This window comes from Ricinus communis, chromosome 4, assembly GCF_019578655.1.
Source record: "Ricinus communis isolate WT05 ecotype wild-type chromosome 4, ASM1957865v1, whole genome shotgun sequence".
NCBI lineage: Eukaryota > Viridiplantae > Streptophyta > Magnoliopsida > Malpighiales > Euphorbiaceae > Ricinus > Ricinus communis.
Window position 1 is genome coordinate 32488273 of NC_063259.1, and position 21041 is coordinate 32509313.

Below are 21041 nucleotides of genomic sequence, written 5' to 3' on the forward strand. Positions count from 1 at the left end.
CAATGCTTGTCTTTAGTTAGGAATTTAGTCTTAATTCTAGTCAAGTCATCCTTGATAGCTTAGTTTTTCCTATTATTATTAAATACAATTTTGTTTGTTTTTTTAAAAACACGTTGCGACAACGAAATTTCACATGGGCCCATACAACAAGAATGCATGCGGCCGGCAGTAAGATGGCTCATGCCGCGGATGCTCCGTGAGGTGTGCGATGCGACCCAGGTGCACTGCGAGCCGCGAATCTTTGCAAGGTCCGTTATGCCGTGACCTCAGAGTGCGAACCCAAAGAAAAAAAGAAATAAAAAAAAAGAGTTGAGCAACTTTAATTTGAAATACATTAGGACTCTAAAGTTGTTCATCTCCCACCAAAACACCAAAAAGAATTTTATTTGAATTCAAAAACACCCATCCCTAAAACCCTAACCCTTACACATAATTTTTTTTCTTTTCTCTCATTTCCTCTATTAACACCAAACTTAACCAACGGCTCGATGCCTTTGATTCTCGATTGGCTAATGTGGAGAAGAGTCAACGTCGACAAGCATACAAACTCGATTGCTACTTCAAATCCGTCGACTTTGATGCTCCTTCACCACCATCATCCCCGCCTCATTATTGATTCTAGTTTTGTACTAAGTTTTTTTTTTTTTTTTTAGGATTTAGCTATCTAGTTACCATAGGGCATTTGCTTTGATATTTTTCGCTATCTTAGGATTTCCATGCTTTATAGCTATTTAGAATTTCTGTTATGGATTTATTTTGTAATAATAACTTTTAGATTCTGTTTTATTTATGATATTTTATTTTAAGCTAATTAGTTCTTATCAATGATGGTTCTCCAAAGCTTGTTTAAGGTTTATACGGGATGACGATTACTTATAGCCAGTGGTGATTGAATGGCACTCCAATTTTCAAAGGAAGTACTCTATCTTTTTCTCTTTTATGTGTTTCTTTTATGATTAAGACATTGAGGGCAATGTCTAAAATAAGTGTGGGGGGAAAAAATTTAGAGTAATTCTGTTATATATGCCAAGTATTTAGTAGCTTTTGATTAATTTTTATAAAAAAAAAAAACTTAAAACTATTCTATACTCAGCTTTTTGTTATTATTCTACACTAAAGAATCAATGAAAGAATGCTATTATGATAAATCTTTGAGTTCTTGAATTAATTTTTAAGCACATATAAATGTGAGCTCATGAGTTGATTGCACTTAAATGATCAAGTGTTCATTGTTTGCGTAAGAACATGATTAGTAGTTTAGCAACATTTGACATGGGTATGATTAGAAGTGTATGATTTAGGTTATTATTCCCTTGTTATTATTATGGTTTACCTATGCTTGCGGGAATGGGTAAGTTTAAAAGCTCTAAGTTAATAATTCTACTCCGCTAGTTTTAGTTGCTGAGTAACCGGGGGTCTTCATGACCAATGTTGATTTTCGCGTAAAAAGGCAATTAAAATTATGAGTATGCAAAGCATATTGATTTTTATTTTGTTGAATAACCAGGTGTATTCATTACTCATGTTTGTATTTGCGTTAAAAGACATAACATATCAAGAAAGAAAGAAACCCCAAGTATCAAGTAAATCTAAGGGGTGAAAAGAAAAGAAAATTCAAGAAAAAAGAGCTTGCAAAGCAAGTGAAAAATGTAAATGCCTATTGATCTCTTATTTGAACATTAAGATTTTTCTTCTTGAATAGGGTTATCATAATTTGGGTTATGCCTTGTAATTATATTCATTGATAATGAGTTAAACTATTTATTGTGAACATGTGTAAATGATGAATACTTGAATCTTTTGACTAACTATGATTGAGTTTACAACCTTTTAAGAAAAATTCTTATGATTCAGGTTTTCTTTGATTTGCATAATTTCTGCATTAGTGAGATTCTTTTGAATAGTACTTTTAAGCTGAGTACGAATTGCTTTATTGATTTTTTTTGCAACGATTGATTCTTAAGTTACTATTTACTTGAGGACAAGTAAAAGTTTAAGTGTAGGGGTATTTGATCGATCTAAATTGTATATAGATATTTAAGGGTATTTTAGAGCTTTAATGATTTGTTTCTATATATAATATGGTATAAAGATGTGTTTTACCTCACTTTAGTTTTTCTTGTCTAAATTCAGGAAATAATGCAAAAAAAAAAAAAAAGAATTTGAGCTAAAAATGCACTAATGGGCGTTAATTGGACTGCGGCTATTAAAGGCTCGAGAATCAGACACGTGGGCTATTAATAGTTTGGGCCTAACTTAATTCATTAAAGCCCAAATAGGGGAATTTAGGTAATTATTATGTAATTAGTGGATAATTATCATTTGAGTTGTTTAGTTTGTTTAGGACAATAAGGGATAAACTATAGGAGTTGTGTGTTGAGAAAAGAACTCTAAAAAAGGGAATCTCTACAAGGAGTAGAGGTAAATTGGAACAGGAAGTTCTTCGGCTACTGAATCTCTCTGGAAAAGGATTTTATTATTCTCGGCCGAAAATTCTGAAGTTCATCATCTTTGACATCTTGCTAGCTTGTGTTGTATCATTCTTTGAAGAATCAAAGAAGCTTTTCGAAGATGTGGAGAAAGATGACCAATCTTCTTCATTCCTTGAAGAGCCTTTGAACTTTGAGGGAGTTTTAGTTTTCTGTTTTATGAATCTTAGGTCTTTCTATTTAATTACAATGATCGTTGGATTAAGTATGTTAGGCTAAGTCCCATAAGTGTTTAGTTTGACTTTTTACTTATGTATGAATCTTATATATTTGGAGTTTAATGAATGATTTCTTTTACTTCATATGTTCATTAGTTTTATCTATTATTATTAATTGACCATTATATCAATTTAGTAGTAATATGTGTTATGAAAAACTTTAGGTTAAAAGGATTAGAAACATCATATTTACTTTAATCTATGTTGGTATAAGAAACCTAAGTTGCATCATTAGCTTGAGTGACTTCGGAAAAAGGCACATCACCATCTCATTTGTTAAATCAGGACTTAAGAGAATTAAGGGAATTACTAAGTAAAAGCTAGACTAAATGCTATCTTATCATATGGTTCATATTAATCATTCTAGTTGCATATTTACTTTCTGGTTATTTAATTTTTTTTATTAAACTAAGATCATTCTCAAAATATCGACTTAGAGTGTTTATATTTACTTTCAGTAATTTGTGTGATAGTTAGTCTTTATAATATATATTCGATAATTCCTTATGAGATCGACCTCATTGTGAGTTTACCTAAACTACCATTCAGTTCATACACTTGCGAGTGCTAATTTAAACATATCACTGCTCTACAAATATAAAGGTCCAGTTGCAAATACTTAAAAAGATTTAATACATCACTCTCGCTTGCGAAAATAATTATATTTTTGACTTTAGCAATAAAAGTCATTGCCAATGGGATATTACCTAACAATCAATGGATAAGAAGGCATATATCTATGCCTAACATCCAATCAATAGAATGTGGAAATGTAAACAAAACATTGACTTTTGTTTTTTTTTTTATTTAATTTAAAAACATGTGTATATTTTGCATTGCGATGGTTTTATAATCAGACATTTAGGGCGGTGGTGGTATAAAATTATTAAGAACGCATATAACCTACCACTCATCTTCTAACAAAACCCTAACAATCTCAGCTCTGCCAAAGTACAGAAGCATTTCATATGTTAATAGCTTGGAGAATATATTTAATTAATCTTTGCATGTCTTTTCCATAAAACCATTTTTCTTTGTTTTATTGAAATAAGAAGAAGAAGAATTCCTAAAGCACGACGCATATTCCATACACTAGTAGTCAGACTCCTCAGTCCTCACAGAAGCCGCAAGATCATCTCTCATCTTCATACTCGACCGTTGAACTAACCGTACCAACGCTTGCACCACCTCTGACATTGGCGGCCGGAATTCAGGCTCCGACTAATACACACAATATAAAAACCATTATTAGGTTAGTAAACACGTAATTTGTCAGTAATAAATGATACAGTGGCCCTCGTTACCTGTACGCAGAGGGCAATGATATCAGCAAATCGAGAGAGTGACTTGGTAGGGTACAGTCCACGTAAAGCAGGGTCCACCATATTTGCCAATGCATCAATGTCATGCAGTTGTGGAGTAGCCCAACGGGCTAGGCATTGTTCTGATCTTGGTTTTGAGCTGTAAAACCATGCAACTCATGGAGATTCCACTTGGCCAATAAAACTACTGAAGCATCAAATAAAATAAATGTAACTTACTTGTCAAAAGGCATTCGACCCGTCAATAACTCCAGCATCACCACTCCGAAGCTGTAAATGTCACTCTTCGAGGTATAGGCTGAAGGCCTTGTGCATTCTGGAGCGTTGTACCCTACGCCGAGATTTTGACTTGTGCGCTGAAAAAGGATTTTATTTATTCTATGAGGAAAAGCTTTGGTTGATCTATGAGTGGAAGTGAAAACATAAAATACTATGCAGATGCCTTTCTGTTAAACAGACTCGTACTAATTCCTCAACACTGATCCTGACAGCCAGTGGAAGGTTAAATGGATGAGCTACTTCAAAGAACTCCTACACCATGATACTAAACTAAAATAAGCCATGCCACATGCAATATTAAGTGGCACTGAATCCAAAGAAGATACTGTTTGGCACTATGCTTTCAGTAAAAATCTTTTACATCTCAAGAAATACTAACATGGTGAAAATTGGCCAGCCCATAGTCTGAAAGATGAGGATTAAGCTCAAGGTCGAGCAAAATATTAGATGACTTGATATTCTTGTGGACATAGGACGGAGAACAAACTTCATGGAGGTACCTGAACATGGAATTGTTGACAGATGATTCAATAAATTAAAAAACAAGAGAAACTGCTGCAGGCAACGTAGGGAAATCAACAAATATGACTCATTCTGAAAGCAAAAGTACAAGTAACAATGCGCTTCAGATGCCTAAATACCTAAAATGATTCCAAGGCTCACGTCAAGCCTAATACAACATTAGGCCAAAAGTGATCGCCTTTAAACTTCGGGCTGCTTCTGTGCAGACATTAGAAGTTAGGTGTCTATTTGGTAACTTCAATAAAATAATATCCAAGAATGAATGATTCAAAATTCTCATTCATATCATATGCTAATTAAGCTATATTGAATTGGATTTAGTTTCTACGCGTATTCATTGCCTTACCGAAACCAGCACATCAGTTTCACAGGTGTGCACTACCAGTTCAATCAAGTTTCCAATTGGAATTTCTAAATCTCATATTTTTTTTCAACCTTTGTGCTTGACATGGTCTGCTCGTTTGTCTTGAACCAATTTAATGGCCTTGCGCACTCGAACACAGTCAAACTGCATGTTCAGATAAGTACGAAGGTCATATGCTAAAAGGAAGCCGTCCCAATTGTATCCAAGTCTAAAATTTTAAGAAACAGTTTTGGCCATTAATTATACTATAGTTTCTCAACTGAATGAGGTTCTGGTTTTCCTGTTGATTTATGCCAAAAGCTTATGTCAGCATTCTAAACAAAAACTGTTTCCATATATTCATCCATAATGGCTACGGATAAAGTGAAGTATGTACAACGTACTCTACAGCCCGGGCTGTGCCCAATGCAATTCTGACTCTGGTGTTCCAAGTTAGTGGCTTGCTGTAGTCATCTGACATGTGCAGGAAGTCGTGAAGTGAGCCATTCCTGTAATACTCATATATTAACATGTTGTGCCCTTGTTCTGAACAATAACCCAGAAGTTCAGCAATGTTTGGATGGTAGACTTTTGAGATGCTTGAAACAATTCCTGAAAATTCTTCTGGGCGCCCACTTTGAAAAAGTGACGAATCAATTTTTTTCACAGCTAAAACCTAAAAGGTGGTAAAATCAATTAACTAGATCTAAAGCCCAACTTCTTGCAGCAGACTTTCTCTGAATTCAACTAAAACCAGTGAAGAACGCACATAAATGTTAAATAACTAGGGGAAAGTTTACCTTTCCATCCGGATATTTGGCCCTATAAACACGGCCGATGGATCCCTCACCAAGAAGACGCCCCATTGCAAAATTACCAGTAGCCGTCTGCAAGTCTGCCAAAGAATAAGAAACAGCACGAACAGAGGTGTTTCTTCTGGCATTCAGATGGCTTGCGAACTCATTGTCATTTAAAGATTGTGCAAAATCAGAATGTGGAGGCTTATAACTGACGGAAGGAGATTTTTGCATTGTCTTGATATCGATCGCAATTGAATCAAATGGCTCAGTTTCTGTTGCCAACAAGTCAGAACCACATGAACCATAGACATTAGGAATGCACCACATTGACATAGGAATATAATAAGCAGTGACAAGGAGTTTTAACGAGATCCAATATGTCTAGCCAATAAATCTATGTAAACTGTTAAGTGCCAGTGTCCTGCCTCAGACAGACAAATGATGATATGGGATCGCTGAAAAGCTTATCATACATGGTGAACTATTGACCCATACCTATCATGCATTCTGTAACAAAACTTGTTTTTCCAATTACAACAACAATGCGCATATCATAGGTTTCATAGTTGAAGCCTGAAGGACATTCACCAGAAGCAAAGATGACCCATCACACATTAAGATGACAGTAGTATACAGAAATTCACAAGCATATTTTATTCAAAAGCTGAGAAGAATTCTCTCGAGATACAATATGCATATATATCATAGTGGGAATTAAATTTACTACCTCTAAACTCTTTGCGCATAGCACTATGTGAGTCATTGGATAATTCCTGAGATGAAAGGGGCGTAAAGGCTCTACGCTGGCTAGCCCTTTCTTCATCGAGAAAATGTGAAGATGGAGAAGATTTTCTTGTTGAAAATAGAATAATCAGGAGTGCAACTACCACCAATGAAGCCAGAACTATTAGAGCTATAGATAACCCACTCATGCCATCCTTCCCACCTGCACCTTTCTCGTGTTCCTTTTGTTTTGCTGAAATAGATTTTGCACCAGGTGGAGGAGGAGGAGCTGGACCCGACGACCAAGAATTTCCTCCAGTTCTTGAGAAAATATAATCACAAAGTCAGAGATGCAGTTTCACTCTCTAGAAAATAAAGTTTTCAATGCCACTCACTCTATGTTTTCAATGCCTTCCAGCTCATCAGGGACCCATCCAGAGAACTCGTTGTCTTCAACATCCCTGCAAACAAAACATTTAGATTCTTTTTCAAGCACTTGTGATTTCCAGACATGAACAGGCATAAAATAACATCATTTGTTTTTTGGAATAATTTTTTCAACAAAAGGGACAAACCTACTTAAACAGCAAGAACTAAAAAATAAACAATAGTGGGTACTAAATTTTACGTTGATATAGAACACATACTTGATTTAATCGAAGCAACTGGCATACTTACAAAGTATCAAGAGGAAGGCCCGCGAGGACATTTATTGAACCAGTGAACTTATTGTCTTGCAAACGCCTGTAAGAATGCATAGCACAGTCACCAATTAAGAAACTCAGAGGATCTATGTGATTATCCTTTTATAAGCTTCTTACAATGTGTTAAGACTTGAAAGTGATGCAAAACTCTGCGGCAGATTGCCTGAAAGAGAGTTGTAGGATAAATCCCTGTAAGCCATCTCATAAGTTAGTCGCAATACAATTTAGAGGAAGAACATCTTACAGTATATGAATACAAGGAATACAAGAGAGACACTATATAAGTTCCAGTAAAGTCACCATACATCATATTCCCAATGATTTCTGTGAAACAAAACTCAAAACCAGTTCATAGTGTTTTCTTAATTTATCTTAACAATTTAAGGTAATATTGGATAAAAAATATGAGGATTAGCTGCACAGCAAAACAGGATCTTCCACCAGTCAAATCACACAAGTATATATGGCCCATGACACCTTAATTTACCCATACTTTGCTCCATGAAAAGTTAGTTTTTGAGACAGTGTATCAGGACATAATAAAACTGGAGCTATAGTGAATATGCCAATTTGGAGCCATACACTTATTGTATCTAGGTTAACCAATCATTTTAAGCAGCATGTAAAAGTAGTTTTCCCGACTGCTTACTTGACCAAAGTCAAAATTTAAAATTTTCATGGACATGAACGACAAGGATTCTACTAAGTAAAGAACTTTTCTCCCATGCTTTTTACTACTTACAATGATTTAAGTTTTGGAAGCTTTTGAAACATGTCACTCAACTGTCCATTTAGCTGGTTATGACCAAGATTTCTGCATAAAAAGAAGAAAATAATCAGAATTGGTATTGACTGCAGCTGTGGTTAGCCAATGGAAAAAAGTTTGCTTACAGATATTCGAGGTCAGTCATCTGTGAGATCGAATAAGGCACATTTCCACTGAAGCCATTATTAGAAAGGTCTCTGCATGTGTAGCTTATGAGATTTAAAATCAAACACATTTTAAGTAGTCAAACAAGTCAGCAAAAAGAGTGAAGTAATTCAATGAAAAGCCAAGTTCTTCTTGATCACTAACTTGTTTACGCCTTCCCTGTAAGGAGCTAATCCTTACCATTGAGAAGGCAAGACACTATTGACAATAGCTGAGTATTACTATTTAAACAAACACTCTCTAATGCAGAGGTTCTTTGGCAGATGTATTATAACAGTCAATATAGAGTATAGAGGAAACCATGATTTTCTCTTCAAGATTTAGATACGCTGGCACATAATCATACCGACTATTTTGGGTTCCACTTTTCTAAGGCTGATTGCATACGTCTTGGCAAGACAAGTTAGACTCCAAACTTAGCTCAACGCAACGAATGATTGATCCAAAACTAGTTGAGATTTGCTGCATAAATCATTTTCATTCAGTCTGACTAATCTAGTAAGTTGAACTCAAGTTTAATCACAACTTCACAACCAATTATATATAAACGGAATACAAAGTTCACCTAGTCTTGCAAAAGTTAGCTTAACATTTCTGCTAAAGTTGGCTGGTCAGGACTGAATAAAGCAGATAAAAATGAAACAAGTCATGAAAACGGAAGGGGATGAATTTAGTTAATAAAACTATAGCGGAAGAACATATCCATTTTTAGGAGGAAATTTGTAGAGTGCCAAAAAATATTGTTCATAGACAGAAAGGTGAATCACCGTTGACTTACAAATGAGCTGTGTTAGGAGGAAGCTGATATGGTATGTCATTGTCGAGGTTGTTCTTGCTCATATCACTGTACTATGACAACGAATTAATACGAAGCCTTGAGGTTATGTTCTTTCATTTCAGTTGAAAAAGAGATTAAAAAAATAATTTACGTTCTTTCATCGGAAAAATATAATATGAAAATTCATAGGTGCCTCACAAGTAGGTGACAGATTTCAAGTTTGATAACTGGTAGCCCATTGATCCAGATAGTCCAAGGCCAGATAACTTTCTGCAACATTTCAAAAAAGCAAAGAAGGCACAATTCAGACGTGGAATAAATATTTGAATTCTCAGGTATCTTCAAAAGGGAGAGAGTAAGACGATTCGAAAATAACAACATTTGAGTCACAGATGAGCCGGAGCAAGTAATCCCTTCCCAAGAATCGTCACAAGGGTCACCACCACTTGATTTCCAACCGCTTAGTTGTGAAGGAGAATTTAAGCCGGTAAACATCACATTAAGAGCAGAGACTGCAATGCAAATGGGGGAAAGTTACTGTAACATTCATTGGCAAAAGCCAAATTGGTGGGAATTTACAAGTGTCATAAATTGATAAAGCTTAGTAATCAAAGGGAATGGAGGCAAGAAATGTAAAAACGGTATCCAACATCCATTAAATTTGAAATGCATAAAGGGAAGAAAAGAATGTGATAATAGGAAAATGAGTTGCCGTACCATCCTGGGAATTAGTCTTTGAATGGGCGAGGGTGGACAGGAACCCAAGAGAGACGATCAAGAACCCTACAAGACTCTGGTGCATTTTGCCGCAGCAAACCAAGGTTGAAAAACAAATAAATGTATTTGTTTTCAAAAGTAAAGAAGAGGGTTAGTTTTATAAAAGCAAGGAAATGCAGCAGAAGGGGGAGGAGGAGGTGCAGTCAATGTCGAAGAAGATGGAGGACGAGGACAAAACAATCCCTCCCAGTTTGTAAGAAGAAAGGGGAGTTTCTTTTTGTTTCGAAAAGTTTTCCTTTTTTTGGATGGATATGTTTTTTAGGAGGTTTGTTTCTGGTAAAAAGGAATCTATATTTAGAGGGTCTGATCAGACAGCTAAATATGGCCGCCAAACTGAAAATGCCATTTGCAGTTGTAGAGCCGGACTGCATACACATCCAGAGACAGTGGGAGCCAAACTCATCAAGTTTTTGTAATAAAAGATTAATTGAATATAAGAAAAGGCGCGAATTGTAAGGAGAAAACAATACCCTGCCGATGAGTTCCTGCCGTTTATTTGTGTTTCTTTGGGTGAAACGGACGTTCTCTTTGGTATACCTCTGCTACTCCTTTACATTCACTTCCCCTTAAATAAGCGCGCTTATTTACCTGTCTGTCTCTGTCTTGTCATATGCTTTTAATCCCATTTAGGTGCCTTCTTTATTAGACAGAAAAAATATATTCCGACTTCCAAGAGGAGTAAATACTTAGCCACTTCAGAAACATTAGCTGATAAAATCTAATAAAATCTAATAAAATTAAAAAATATATTTTAATATTATAAAAATATATTAATAAATTAATATAAGATTTATTTAAAAATAGATAAAATCTAATTTAATTCATTATAAATTTAAATATGTAATTTTAAATAAATTTTTATTTATTGATATTATATTTGATTAAAATTTATAAAATTTATTTACAAATTTAAAATTTATATATTTTGAGTGAAATAAAAATAAATTTAAAATTTTATATAACTAAATTTAAATATAATTAAATTAAATTCTAGCAAGTAAATTTATTATATAATATTAAAATATTTTTTAACTTTATCATTTTTATTTTATATCTCTCTACCCTAATTTTTTTAAATAAAGTTAATTTTTAATAAAACCATCATTCTTTAGATGTAGTGCCTGTCAGCAACTTAATATTTTCAGTAACGAATTGTGGTTTTTCTTGTTACGTTCCAGTTGTACCGAAGCCTGAACACAGCCAGAACATATCATATATCTAATGTTGTCATTTGATTGTGAACAGTAAAACATGCCAATCACATTCACCATAATCTAGAATGATGGTTATACATTTCAAAGTCAGACTGCATATTTTACATAATAAAAGGTTTATTACATGATAATACATATAGATTCCTGTATCAACAACATTCATTTTTCTATTTTGGACATATAATTGCTGCTACATCAATAACAAAGAAATACCAACTTGAAAATTTTCCCATAATCGACTCTCAATGTTCTCTCGAGCCAGATTCATTAAATGATTATGGCCGCATGACAGAGTACCAAGTCTGAACCATTCGAAGTGGGACAAAAGTCATTAAGAAACTTAATTACCTGTACAAATATAACGCAATGCATCCAACTACTTACAGCTTAAAAAAGAAATTGTTTCCTTCCCTATATGTACACAGTGAGAGACAGAGAGAACCAAACTTCACAAATGGGCAAAAAGTCAGTTTCCACGCTAAAACTATGCTTATTCGTAACGTAGTAAATGTTAATACGTTAAGCCGTATCAGTATCGCTCTTGGTGGTGCAATGTGATCCTGTACCTTAGCTTTCTCTGCTTTGGCCTGAGGAAGCATCCTGTTTTCTCAGCTTTGTCAAAATGTACGCCATAGCAACTTTAGCACCTAGGCTAGAATGTCCACGGGACAGGCAGATGACACCCCCAAGAAGTAGCAAACCATTTGCTAAGACTTTCCTTGATGGCCTTCTACGAAACTTCTTCTCTCTGGTTTCATCAGTGACTAATCCATCCATGGGAATCCGTGCAGGAGTAGCCGGAGTATCCACAATGTGATTTATTGTTTCTAAACCTGGTGGAACCTAGGTATAGAGAGAAATGTCAGCCATAAACACACACTCCTGGAGGATGTTCTGCTGAATATAGTAAAACCAGTGAATTCCAATTTGTTCCCTTGAGTATGCAGTCATAGGGTCATCCCTTTAAGTCAATCAATGTTTTTATAAAACTACAATAAATATGCTAACTCTTAAACTTAACACTAGTACAAAATATGTGTGTCAAAGCTCTGACACTACCAACTGTTCAAATGGTAAGACTGTTGCTGCTCCATCACGAATCATTTCATTTATAATGTTTCAATATCAGAAAGAATGATACCTTCTGGATCAGAGACACAGCAGTAACAGCTGGACCAATATGCGGACGACTTATTGCATTGTACTTGCGCAGAGCATTATCCATCTTACATACATAACTCCATATGCCCCTAGCAAAAGCCAACTTTGCCATCTCCACATTTAAACCAGCATCCTCTTGGTGATACATTTTTATCTCACAGGCATTTCTACCAGGTACTGAAACATGATATGATAATTGAAAAATAATTAGCAGAGCTTCATCTTGCAATTAGCACTTTGGAGGCTGAAAGGAATATCAATATCTCACAGAAGTAGAGCTTTCTCTGCATAGACAAATAAAAGATAGGAGAGAAACCAAAGACAACCAAAAACTAGCAACTTGCCTTTCCTGATTCTCCAACAAGATCTAAAGAAACCCACTCGTACATACTTTTTATGTCGTGGTGCTAAAGGATGCTCACATTCCTAATCTTGACCATAAACAAAAACCAATAAATAAAATTATAATAAAAATAATAAAAGAATAGTACCGAGTATGCAAAAGATTCAACAGAACGAAAGTGTCGCACTCAGCAATTCCTAAAAAAGTTATAAAGTGTATAAAATATTCAAAGGAACTAAAGTGTTAGCAAAAAATTTCTAAACACGGTGCCAGAACAAAATAGATACAATTAAACTAATGTTTTCTGAGCGGTAACTGGACAAGTTTAGTTTACCACAATAAATTGTCAATCCAAGTATAATGCAATATCCACCATTGAAGAGGGAGAATACAGGCTAAACCGTGACCACACACAACCCCCCCCCCCCCCCCAACCCAAAAAAAGAAAAAGCAGGAGTATGAGAGCCTGTAAATCCAATGCCATAATACAGATTGAATTACGAATATGACAAAAACCCTTTGTTTTTCATCCTTCATTGATTCAAAATAACATCAACCATAAGAAACCAGAAACTTCTTTTTCTTAAGGAGAGACGGACTAGTTAAGATAAGAATGTACTATTGCAGGTTCCAAACATTGGAGAGGGAGAATACAGGCCAAACCGTGACCCAGAAGAAAAAAGCAATATGAACACTTGTAAATCCACTGCCTCTTTTTTCAAGGAGAGATGGACTAGTTAAGATAAGAACATGCTATTGCAGACTGTAAAATAATAAAAGCTCGACCATTTCCCCTCTTAACAAATGAAAAGATAAAGCAAAAAAAAGCAACAGCATAGCTATTAAAAAAAACCTAAACCAAAATATAATGCAGTACTCCTGGCAATCTGCGAAGAATGGATGTGACACCTTATAGAATATAGATGTAAACAAAATCTAATAGAATTTCAGTTTCAAAGTTAAATGTGCTTGTGCAGTGAAGATGCATGTTAAGGTTAGATAAACTTTCAAAAGAACAAATATCAAAAGAATAGGCCAGCATAATGCAAGCAAAAATGTATCTTGATTTACAAGTCTCAGTTTCTCGAGTCAACCAAGAGATTCTGTGCTGTATGTTCCTCTGTTTGTACAAGTTATTTGAGTGAAGAATATTTATAGTAGTTCCAAATAAAGATTGATAAAGAAAAGCAATAAGTTAGGCTTGTGAAGTGAATTGAAGCAGGCAAGTAATTGCAATTACCTTAATAAAGCAATAGAAGGTTTGATCATTTCCCTGCCATAATCTCCAAGCAAGTACGTATTCTCTAGGGGTCAAGAGTGGGAATTTTTTGATGGTGAGGCCAATTTCAGTACCATCAGTACGATCAACTTGGAGCTGGTGGTGTTGGAGCAAGGTCTTATCCCACTGCAATCTATAGTCATTGTCCATGTAGAAATCCCTAAGAACCTCTAGGGAGCAATTTTCAAAAACCGTGACACTCAAGTATTTGACGGGAGCACCCTGCAAGGGATAATTAATAACTACATAATTTGAAATCCTAGTTGATTTGACTATTATAAAGGAATAAAAGAAAAACCAAGTAATTTCAGGCCTTTTCCAAATATAGGGTTATAACAAAAATAATTCCCATAGTAGAAATATAAGAAACATATTTCCCAGGAAAGGGGTCTTTTCTGGTTTTTGGCTCCCTTTTGGCCAGTGAAGCACGTTACCAAGTCAAAGGCTCAGTAACGCCATAAGCAAAATCAGAGGTACAAGTGCACTACCGAGTCTTAAAGACCTAATATTAGTTAGCTCACACAGTTATATTCTTTAATATTACATAAGGACCATAATTTCGGGCCCATTTCATAAATTTATACACTAAAAGCTTGTGAAGAATAGAGTTCATCCATGTAACGGAATTAAACTTTTAACTGCTGAAAGAATTGAAAACTCGAACAGCCTCTTAATTTCTCTCTCCTTGATTCTTTCTAGATCCATGAAATGTCAACCAATTTGGTCCCTAATAAAAGCCCAAAGTATGTTTTTATGTAAATCTTGCATAGCCATTGCCAGATTTTCCACAAACAATGAGTTGAAACTTGCGTCCTAAGAACATATTTTCCTTTTTCTTCTGTCGTTTTTCTCCACAAACAAACACTAACATCATGTCATCAGCTTTCCTTCTTCATCTCTTTAAATTTTCAGCCCTTACCTCCCAATATCACTTAATGCAATTAGAGAAAGAAGAGTTTGAAGGAAGAAGAGGACTAGCCACAAAGTACTTACCTCTAAGTGCAAATGAGATAAACCACAAAGTATGTACCTCTACTTTTCCTAATCAGTCAACCCTCATTACACTTGCTGAATTAAAACATTATTAAATATTATAATACAAAATAGCTATGAGGCTTACGTATTCATCTGAACATATAGACTTAAAGTCAACAAACTATTATGCATATGAAAAAGACAATAAATGTGCAAGCTAAATACTTAGTTCTTAACCCAACAAGTGATTACCAAGGAAAAAAAATTCATACTTTAAAAAAATTTACAATATCTTTCTGCTCCAGCGATTCTTAGCTTGTTTTGCTCGCTCATCTTATAGCTTTCCTTGTATAATATTTTCAAATAAAGGAGAGTCATAATTTGGTACAACATTGTTTTCCAACTTATAACAAGTGGTATATAAAACATTTAACAACTCTCTCATAAGCATTCCCTCTAATAATTAGAACGAAGAATTTTCTGCATTAATCTTTTTGTTAAGAGGTAATTCTTTTTACATTTTAATATCTATATTTTCAATTTATAATGTAAATTCCACAAATTGAATAACTATAATTAATATCTTTTAATAAAATGCTTAGCTAATTATATAACAATAATTAAATTTTATTGAACTTTAAGTCTTTAGAAAAAAAAAAAAGAATGTAAGTAATGATTAGATTAATGTGTTTAAAAATATGAACTTATAATTAATAACAAATTTATTATATGTTTAAAATTATAATTCTGGTAATTACTAATCAATTTTAGTAATTACCATAAAGATTTCTAATTTTAACCATATTGATATAGTGATAACTAATTTACAACGTTTTAATTGTTTCCACAAGTTCAAATAAATTATAAAATGTAATGAATACAATAAATAAGCTAAAAAATTTATTGGAAATTTCATTATAATTATTATATCTGAGGATTAAAAAAGATTAAAAGTAAAATATAAAACTGAAACGGGAGAAAGATGTTTTAGCCAAAATGGGTCGAGACTAACAGAAAAGCTACTAGGAGGAATCAGCATATCATTACAGACTACAGGGGGATTTAGTAGAATACTAGAAAGTGAGGATTAACTAATGTAGTAGTATTATTATAGCAAAACTCAGATGGGGAAATAGTAATTTCTCTTTTACTTTTTTTTACTGAATTGGAGGTATTTCCATCCTTTACTATTAACTTAAAAGGCAAAACTAATAGGGAAAACTAACAAAATTGGCAGTGAGTATATTTTTACAAACTACAGGCGGGATTTAGTATGATACTAAAAAAATATTATAGAATAGTGTAATAATGTAAACATCACGGGCAAATCGGAATTACTCCTGTTTGGAGAAAGGGACTTACTTTTCAGGGGAGAAAGAAGAAGAAACTCTATCACAGTGTTAATTGAGAAAACGAATCAAATAGTGAATAGAAAGAAGAAGAGTTAGTACAGGAGAAAGAAACCTGAGGTTTGAAGGATGAAGCTGAGTAGGAGAGATGATTGTTGGATTTATGAATGATGGTTTCCCATTTTTCATTGTCATTGTCATTGAGATCCAGTTTTTGAATTAAAAATTTTAAATCATCGTCTGATACAAGCTCTGATATTCTGCACAAAGTGAAAAGAAGTTGGACATCATATCGTCAGCTAATACAATCAAATTATATATGTATATACAGATGAAGGAGAATAATAAGCACAATAATAGTTAAATAATTAAAGGAAATACTAATAGAAAAAAGAATGAAATTGAATAAAAAGGAATTCGAGGACAGATAAAATAAAAAAAGAAAGGAAAGAAGAAGAAGAAGAAAAAAGAGAGTACCGGAATTGGAGAGAGGTCGGAGAAGGATGGGGAGCGGAAGGAGGAGGAGGAGGAGGAGGAGGAGAAGTCTTAAACTTCTTAGAAGCAAAGTGGAAGATCAAGATAAGGAGGAGAGCTAGCAGTGTTGTATAATATGTTACTATTCTGTTACTTCCTGCTTCTTCCTCCATTTTACAACTCTCCCTCTCCTTTTTCTTCTTCCTTGACAAAAAAAAAAAAAAGAAAGAAAGAAAGTTTATTTGCGAACAAAATTGAACATTTTGGAATTGGCGACCAAACTCTGCCAATCCAAGTTTTCCACATCCAGAGGGGTACTTTGGTCTTTCGCTCTTTTTATAAGTAAATAAAATTTAAATCCTCCCAATGGATATGGATATGGATATGGATATGGATATGGATATGGATGGACAGGCTATTCTTTCCTAAAGAAATAATCTTTGAATAAATCTCCTAAGCGAAGCCCCGCCACTAAAAAAAAAGAAAACATAATGAAGAAAAAGATAAAAGAACAAAAGACAGGTCGATCTCAAATTTCTTGGGTTTATATATAAAGACATCCACTGTTATCTGAGATGTCTGTTTAATTTAATTATCATTTACTTTCTAAATATATTCGATATAATCTATGTTATGTATAAACAACACAAGACATAATAAATGTTGTTTTCTTTCATGTTTATATTACTGGATTATATTAAAGAAAAAAGAGTTACTTCAGCATGCTCCATTGTAACTTTTCTCCCTCAGAGATGTTCACAAGCGAATCAGCTTATAATATGCTTAATGAGCCCCTCATGATTCATCAATGATGCCAATGTGGTGTTGGTGTAGGACAAAGTCTGGAAGTGGAGAGGTCCTCGGAAAGTCAAAACTACTTTATAGTTGTTGGCTCACAATAGATTGGCTACTGCAAACGTGTGTGCCAGGAGGGTGATCGTCCCATCCACCAGTGTCCTGACTGCTGAAGACTCAATTTACGCGATTAGAAACTGCATGTTTGCTCCATTAATTTGGCAAAAATCTGTTCTGGAATACTTTCTTCTCGATGGACATTATGCAGTAACCTTTCTTCCGACTCCGATACTCCATTCGGGAACGTTGAATGGAAACTGTTATTTGGTATCACAGTACGGCATTTGCGGCAATGTGGGAACTAGCTCGTTTTCAATTCCCAAGTTGCTAGAGCAGAAAACCCTATGCACATGATTTTAAATACTTGTAATTCCATTTCCCAGTGCTTCTCAAGTACAGTAAGCATTTGGCGGCAATCATCAGGCTTGGGAATGTTAGGAGGATAGGCTGGAAGTGCCCTCCTGCTGATTGGGTAAAGCTTAATTCAGATGGAGGAGTTAGAGATAATAGTGCAGCTGCGGGAGGTCTTCTGAGGAACTTCAGAGGACGCTGGTTGGCTGGGTTCTCTCAGAACATTGGTACCTGCTCAGTCCTGCAGGCTGAATTATGGGGAGCATTCACTAGTTTAAGTCTAGCATGATCTTTGGGCTACAGAATAATCACGGTTGAGATAGAGTCTAAGGTAGCAGTTGACATGCTGTCTGAGAGTAGGAGGATAGGGAACCTTTGTTGTACTCTCGTTGCTGCTATTAAGGAATTACTGGGCTTGACAAGTTCGCTTAAGTCATGTGTCTCGGGAAGCCAGCCAATGTTCAGATTGGTTGGTAAGCCAGACCTTTTCTAAAGAATTGGGAATTGAGGTATCCTTTCTGCCTCCTATTGGTATTCAACGGATGTGCCCACTCCACTTATCTTGCTGCCAGTAATCCACACTCTTGTCAAAATTAATTGCTCCAACCATTTTAGCCACTTGCCGATGCCGATACCGGAGCAGCTAAAGGAAGCAGTAGTAGTACAACCACCCAATTGCTATTCCATTGCACATTGATCTTCCTCTATCCATTCCTTTTCATAAAAGTATGCCACAGAAGTGCGCACTGGCATTCACCTGCATACACAATTTGCAGCAGCATCTTAAATAGAATGGCAACCATCAACAACACTTTAAGTAACAGTAAAAATGCAACTAGAAACTTAAAATGCAGTTATAGATACAAGAGAGTATCTCAAACTCAACCAAATCTTCGTTTCAAACTAGTTGCGATAGGCTAATGATCCATTTCCATATACAGTGTAATAGCGAAAAGACAAGATATTTTCCATCTATTGACATCAAAGAAGCTACACCTTTTCATACTTTCATATCCTCAATAACACATTCGGAAAAGCCACCAGAAAAGGTTCATAAATCATATACACTCGGAGACTAGCAAATAAGCCATACAAATCTCACTAAAAACTGCAACTCGGTCCCTCTTCCAGCCAAACGTATAACTAAAGTGTCATTGGGAATAAAAAATTTACCGAAAATAAGAGAAACACCATACTTTATGCTGTTGTGAACATTATCTTCAATGTATGATTTGATCCTAGCATCCATGACAAAATCTGGTCTGGTCGGTTGTATAACTCATTCGCAGGTGGATTTGGTATATCTTGACACTTAGGCTTTGGGGCCCTTGGTCCTCGGTTTCGGTTTTGCTCACTAAGGATATTAAGATTACCATTACAGCCACATAGGAAAACTTGCCCTCCCCAAACTACAGATGGATGCACTTCCAAAAACCAGATCCCTAATTAAAACCATTGTTGCATATAAGATGTATCTTATGTTATTTCTTTTTCGTTTTTTTACTCTATTCTGTGAATTTTCTGACATTCCAAATTCTCACTCTTTTACTTTAGTAGAGTTTTTGTAAGCTACGTTTGTGTTTTAGGAACCACCACCTATAAGATATATAAGAAGTCAGCTGAGAGCGGTATAAATTATGAATGTCAACATAGATAATATCAATGAATAATGAATAAAATGTTGAACACTACATTTACGTTTACAAAGGGTTCAAGCCTTCTCAGTTCTCACCATAGGAGAGACTTTTTTACACATTTTGATTCCTCATTCATTCCAGGATATCTATCATCTTGCTCCATGGGTTTCAGTATCAGACACATGGCTATTACTGTGGTGGCACTTGGTATTACGGCCTTCACTTTTGGAATTCTTGCTGAGCAAAACAAGGTTAGGTTCTCATTTCCTATACATTATTATATATGCTTTCTTTTCTTTCTCAACAGCTAGACTTATCGGTTTCTCTGTTCGTGATTATAAGTAACAGCAGAAGAGCAAGTTGTTCCTTTTCCTTTTCTATTATTGTCCACAATATCCACCCTTATGGTTTGCAGCTGACACAGCCGTTTTTTACAAATTTCCTCAGCCTGATTCTGGGAAGTCGCTCAATTCCAATGGAGTCATTACCTGCAAATATCCCTCAGACCCATCCCCCATTTATGGCTTCCTCTCTATTGCATTCCTCACTGCATCTTCAGTCATTGGCTCCTACTCCATTTTTCATCCTTACAAAGGAAGAAGTGTTCCTCTGAAGGATCTATTTTGCAGCACTACAATGCTTGTGTTTTTCCAAATTGCTGTGTGAGTTCTCGCCTCATCTCTTGATATGTTTTACTGTTCCTCTTTATTCTTCACTCTTCTTTTCTCTTTTGCTTTTCCTTTTTCCCCTCACACTCTACTTCTATGAATCAGATGGGTGTCCTTCTTGGCTGAAGGGATGCTGGTATGGACAACAGTTGCTGAGCTCGTGCACTTGACTAACAATGTGCATCGTGACGCGAACACTAAATGTCCCACAGCCAAGACTGGTCTCTTTGGGGGTGCTGCCTTTATGGCTCTCAATGCTTCCCTCTTTTGGTTGGTTTGCCTCATGCTCGCTGATAATGCTAGAGATGATTACTTTAATGAAGATGAAGAGAATCACGAAGGTCATTATGGTCAGGTTCTCACTGCAGACTATGACGTTAAGGAACAAGCCAAAGTTTGAAACATACCCTGATGGATCTGGCATTATACTATGACGACATATCTCCAGTATAATTGCACTTTGGTGTGTATCCAGAAGAACTTTTATTTCCGTATCCTGTGGCGTTTTAGCTTTCTAGAATAACGTGTAATTCTGTACTGTAACATTTCTAATCGGAGGCCATTTGAGCAACTTCATATTTCACCAAACCAAGCCAATAAATCAGATAACTTGCTACCTTTGGCATTTATAGTAAACTAAGGCATACATCCCGCCAAATCCCAATAACCAATAGGGAACCCCATAATAAGGATTATCTCCATTTATCTACTGAAGGAACACCTCTAGTTCCCTATAACAAGGAGTACAACTATAAAACCTAAAGTAGTCAGATCACTTCAAAAAAAAGATTTAAGAAAAGAGAGAACTCACCTATAAGTGAATGACAAAGCAACAAGTCTTCATATTGC

The 21041-nt window shown here is 35.2% G+C and overlaps 3 protein-coding genes across 7 annotated transcripts; 1 reads left to right on the top strand and 2 right to left on the bottom strand.

The window, feature by feature from the left end:
• Positions 1 to 3686: 3686 nt before the first annotated feature.
• LOC8259938 (protein STRUBBELIG-RECEPTOR FAMILY 5) lies at positions 3687 to 10552 on the bottom strand. Of its 5 annotated transcripts, XM_025156384.2 has the most exons (17): positions 10357 to 10552; positions 9827 to 10251; positions 9489 to 9621; positions 9308 to 9379; positions 9110 to 9175; positions 8292 to 8363; positions 8143 to 8214; positions 7518 to 7589; positions 7375 to 7440; positions 7092 to 7157; positions 6701 to 7017; positions 5974 to 6245; positions 5578 to 5849; positions 4688 to 4808; positions 4249 to 4385; positions 4012 to 4168; positions 3687 to 3928 (listed from the first exon to the last, which is right to left on the bottom strand). In XM_025156384.2, exons 2-17 carry the CDS (start codon positions 9909 to 9911, stop codon positions 3800 to 3802), a joined length of 2109 nt encoding a protein of 702 aa, XP_025012152.1. In that variant the 5' UTR covers positions 9912 to 10251; positions 10357 to 10552; the 3' UTR covers positions 3687 to 3799. The 5 variants fall into 5 exon arrangements, with proteins under 5 accessions (XP_025012152.1, XP_015571085.1, XP_015571086.1 ...); XM_015715599.3 differs by having other exon boundaries at positions 9827 to 10552; XM_015715600.3 differs by lacking the exons at positions 9489 to 9621; positions 9827 to 10251; positions 10357 to 10552 and adding exons at positions 8678 to 8793; positions 8897 to 8948.
• A 695-nt stretch (positions 10553 to 11247) lies between these two features.
• LOC8259936 lies at positions 11248 to 17008 on the bottom strand. The gene is made up of 6 exons (XM_002513249.4): positions 16685 to 17008; positions 16323 to 16467; positions 13845 to 14105; positions 12606 to 12687; positions 12242 to 12438; positions 11248 to 11943 (listed from the first exon to the last, which is right to left on the bottom strand). The coding sequence occupies exons 1-6, from the start codon at positions 16852 to 16854 to the stop codon at positions 11668 to 11670; spliced, it is 1131 nt and encodes a 376-aa protein (XP_002513295.1). The 5' UTR covers positions 16855 to 17008; the 3' UTR covers positions 11248 to 11667.
• A 2560-nt stretch (positions 17009 to 19568) lies between these two features.
• LOC8259934 lies at positions 19569 to 20970 on the top strand. The gene is made up of 3 exons (XM_002513247.4): positions 19569 to 19775; positions 19972 to 20186; positions 20298 to 20970. Exons 1-3 carry the CDS (start codon positions 19686 to 19688, stop codon positions 20590 to 20592), a joined length of 600 nt encoding a protein of 199 aa, XP_002513293.1. The 5' UTR covers positions 19569 to 19685; the 3' UTR covers positions 20593 to 20970.
• Positions 20971 to 21041: the final 71 nt, after the last annotated feature.

Excerpts from the sequence above, each read along its gene's own strand:
- LOC8259936 (XM_002513249.4), bottom strand. The coding sequence starts at position 16,854 with ATGGAGGAAGAAGCAGGAAGTAACAGAATAGTAACATATTATACAACA. Across the intron at positions 16,468-16,684 it reads CCGACCTCTCTCCAATTCCG|AATATCAGAGCTTGTATCAG; the intron begins GTACTCTCTTTT and ends CACTTTGTGCAG. Across the intron at positions 12,688-13,844 it reads CCTTCTATTGCTTTATTAAG|GAATGTGAGCATCCTTTAGC; the intron begins GTAATTGCAATT and ends GGTCAAGATTAG.
- LOC8259938 (XM_025156384.2), bottom strand. The coding sequence starts at position 9,911 with ATGCACCAGAGTCTTGTAGGGTTCTTGATCGTCTCTCTTGGGTTCCTG. Across the intron at positions 9,176-9,307 it reads TTGAAATCTGTCACCTACTT|TGATATGAGCAAGAACAACC; the intron begins GTGAGGCACCTA and ends GTCATAGTACAG. Across the intron at positions 6,246-6,700 it reads TATGCGCAAAGAGTTTAGAG|AAACTGAGCCATTTGATTCA; the intron begins GTAGTAAATTTA and ends TGTTGGCAACAG.
- LOC8259934 (XM_002513247.4), top strand. The coding sequence starts at position 19,686 with ATGGGTTTCAGTATCAGACACATGGCTATTACTGTGGTGGCACTTGGT. Across the intron at positions 19,776-19,971 it reads TTCTTGCTGAGCAAAACAAG|CCTGATTCTGGGAAGTCGCT; the intron begins GTTAGGTTCTCA and ends AAATTTCCTCAG. Across the intron at positions 20,187-20,297 it reads GTGTTTTTCCAAATTGCTGT|ATGGGTGTCCTTCTTGGCTG; the intron begins GTGAGTTCTCGC and ends TCTATGAATCAG.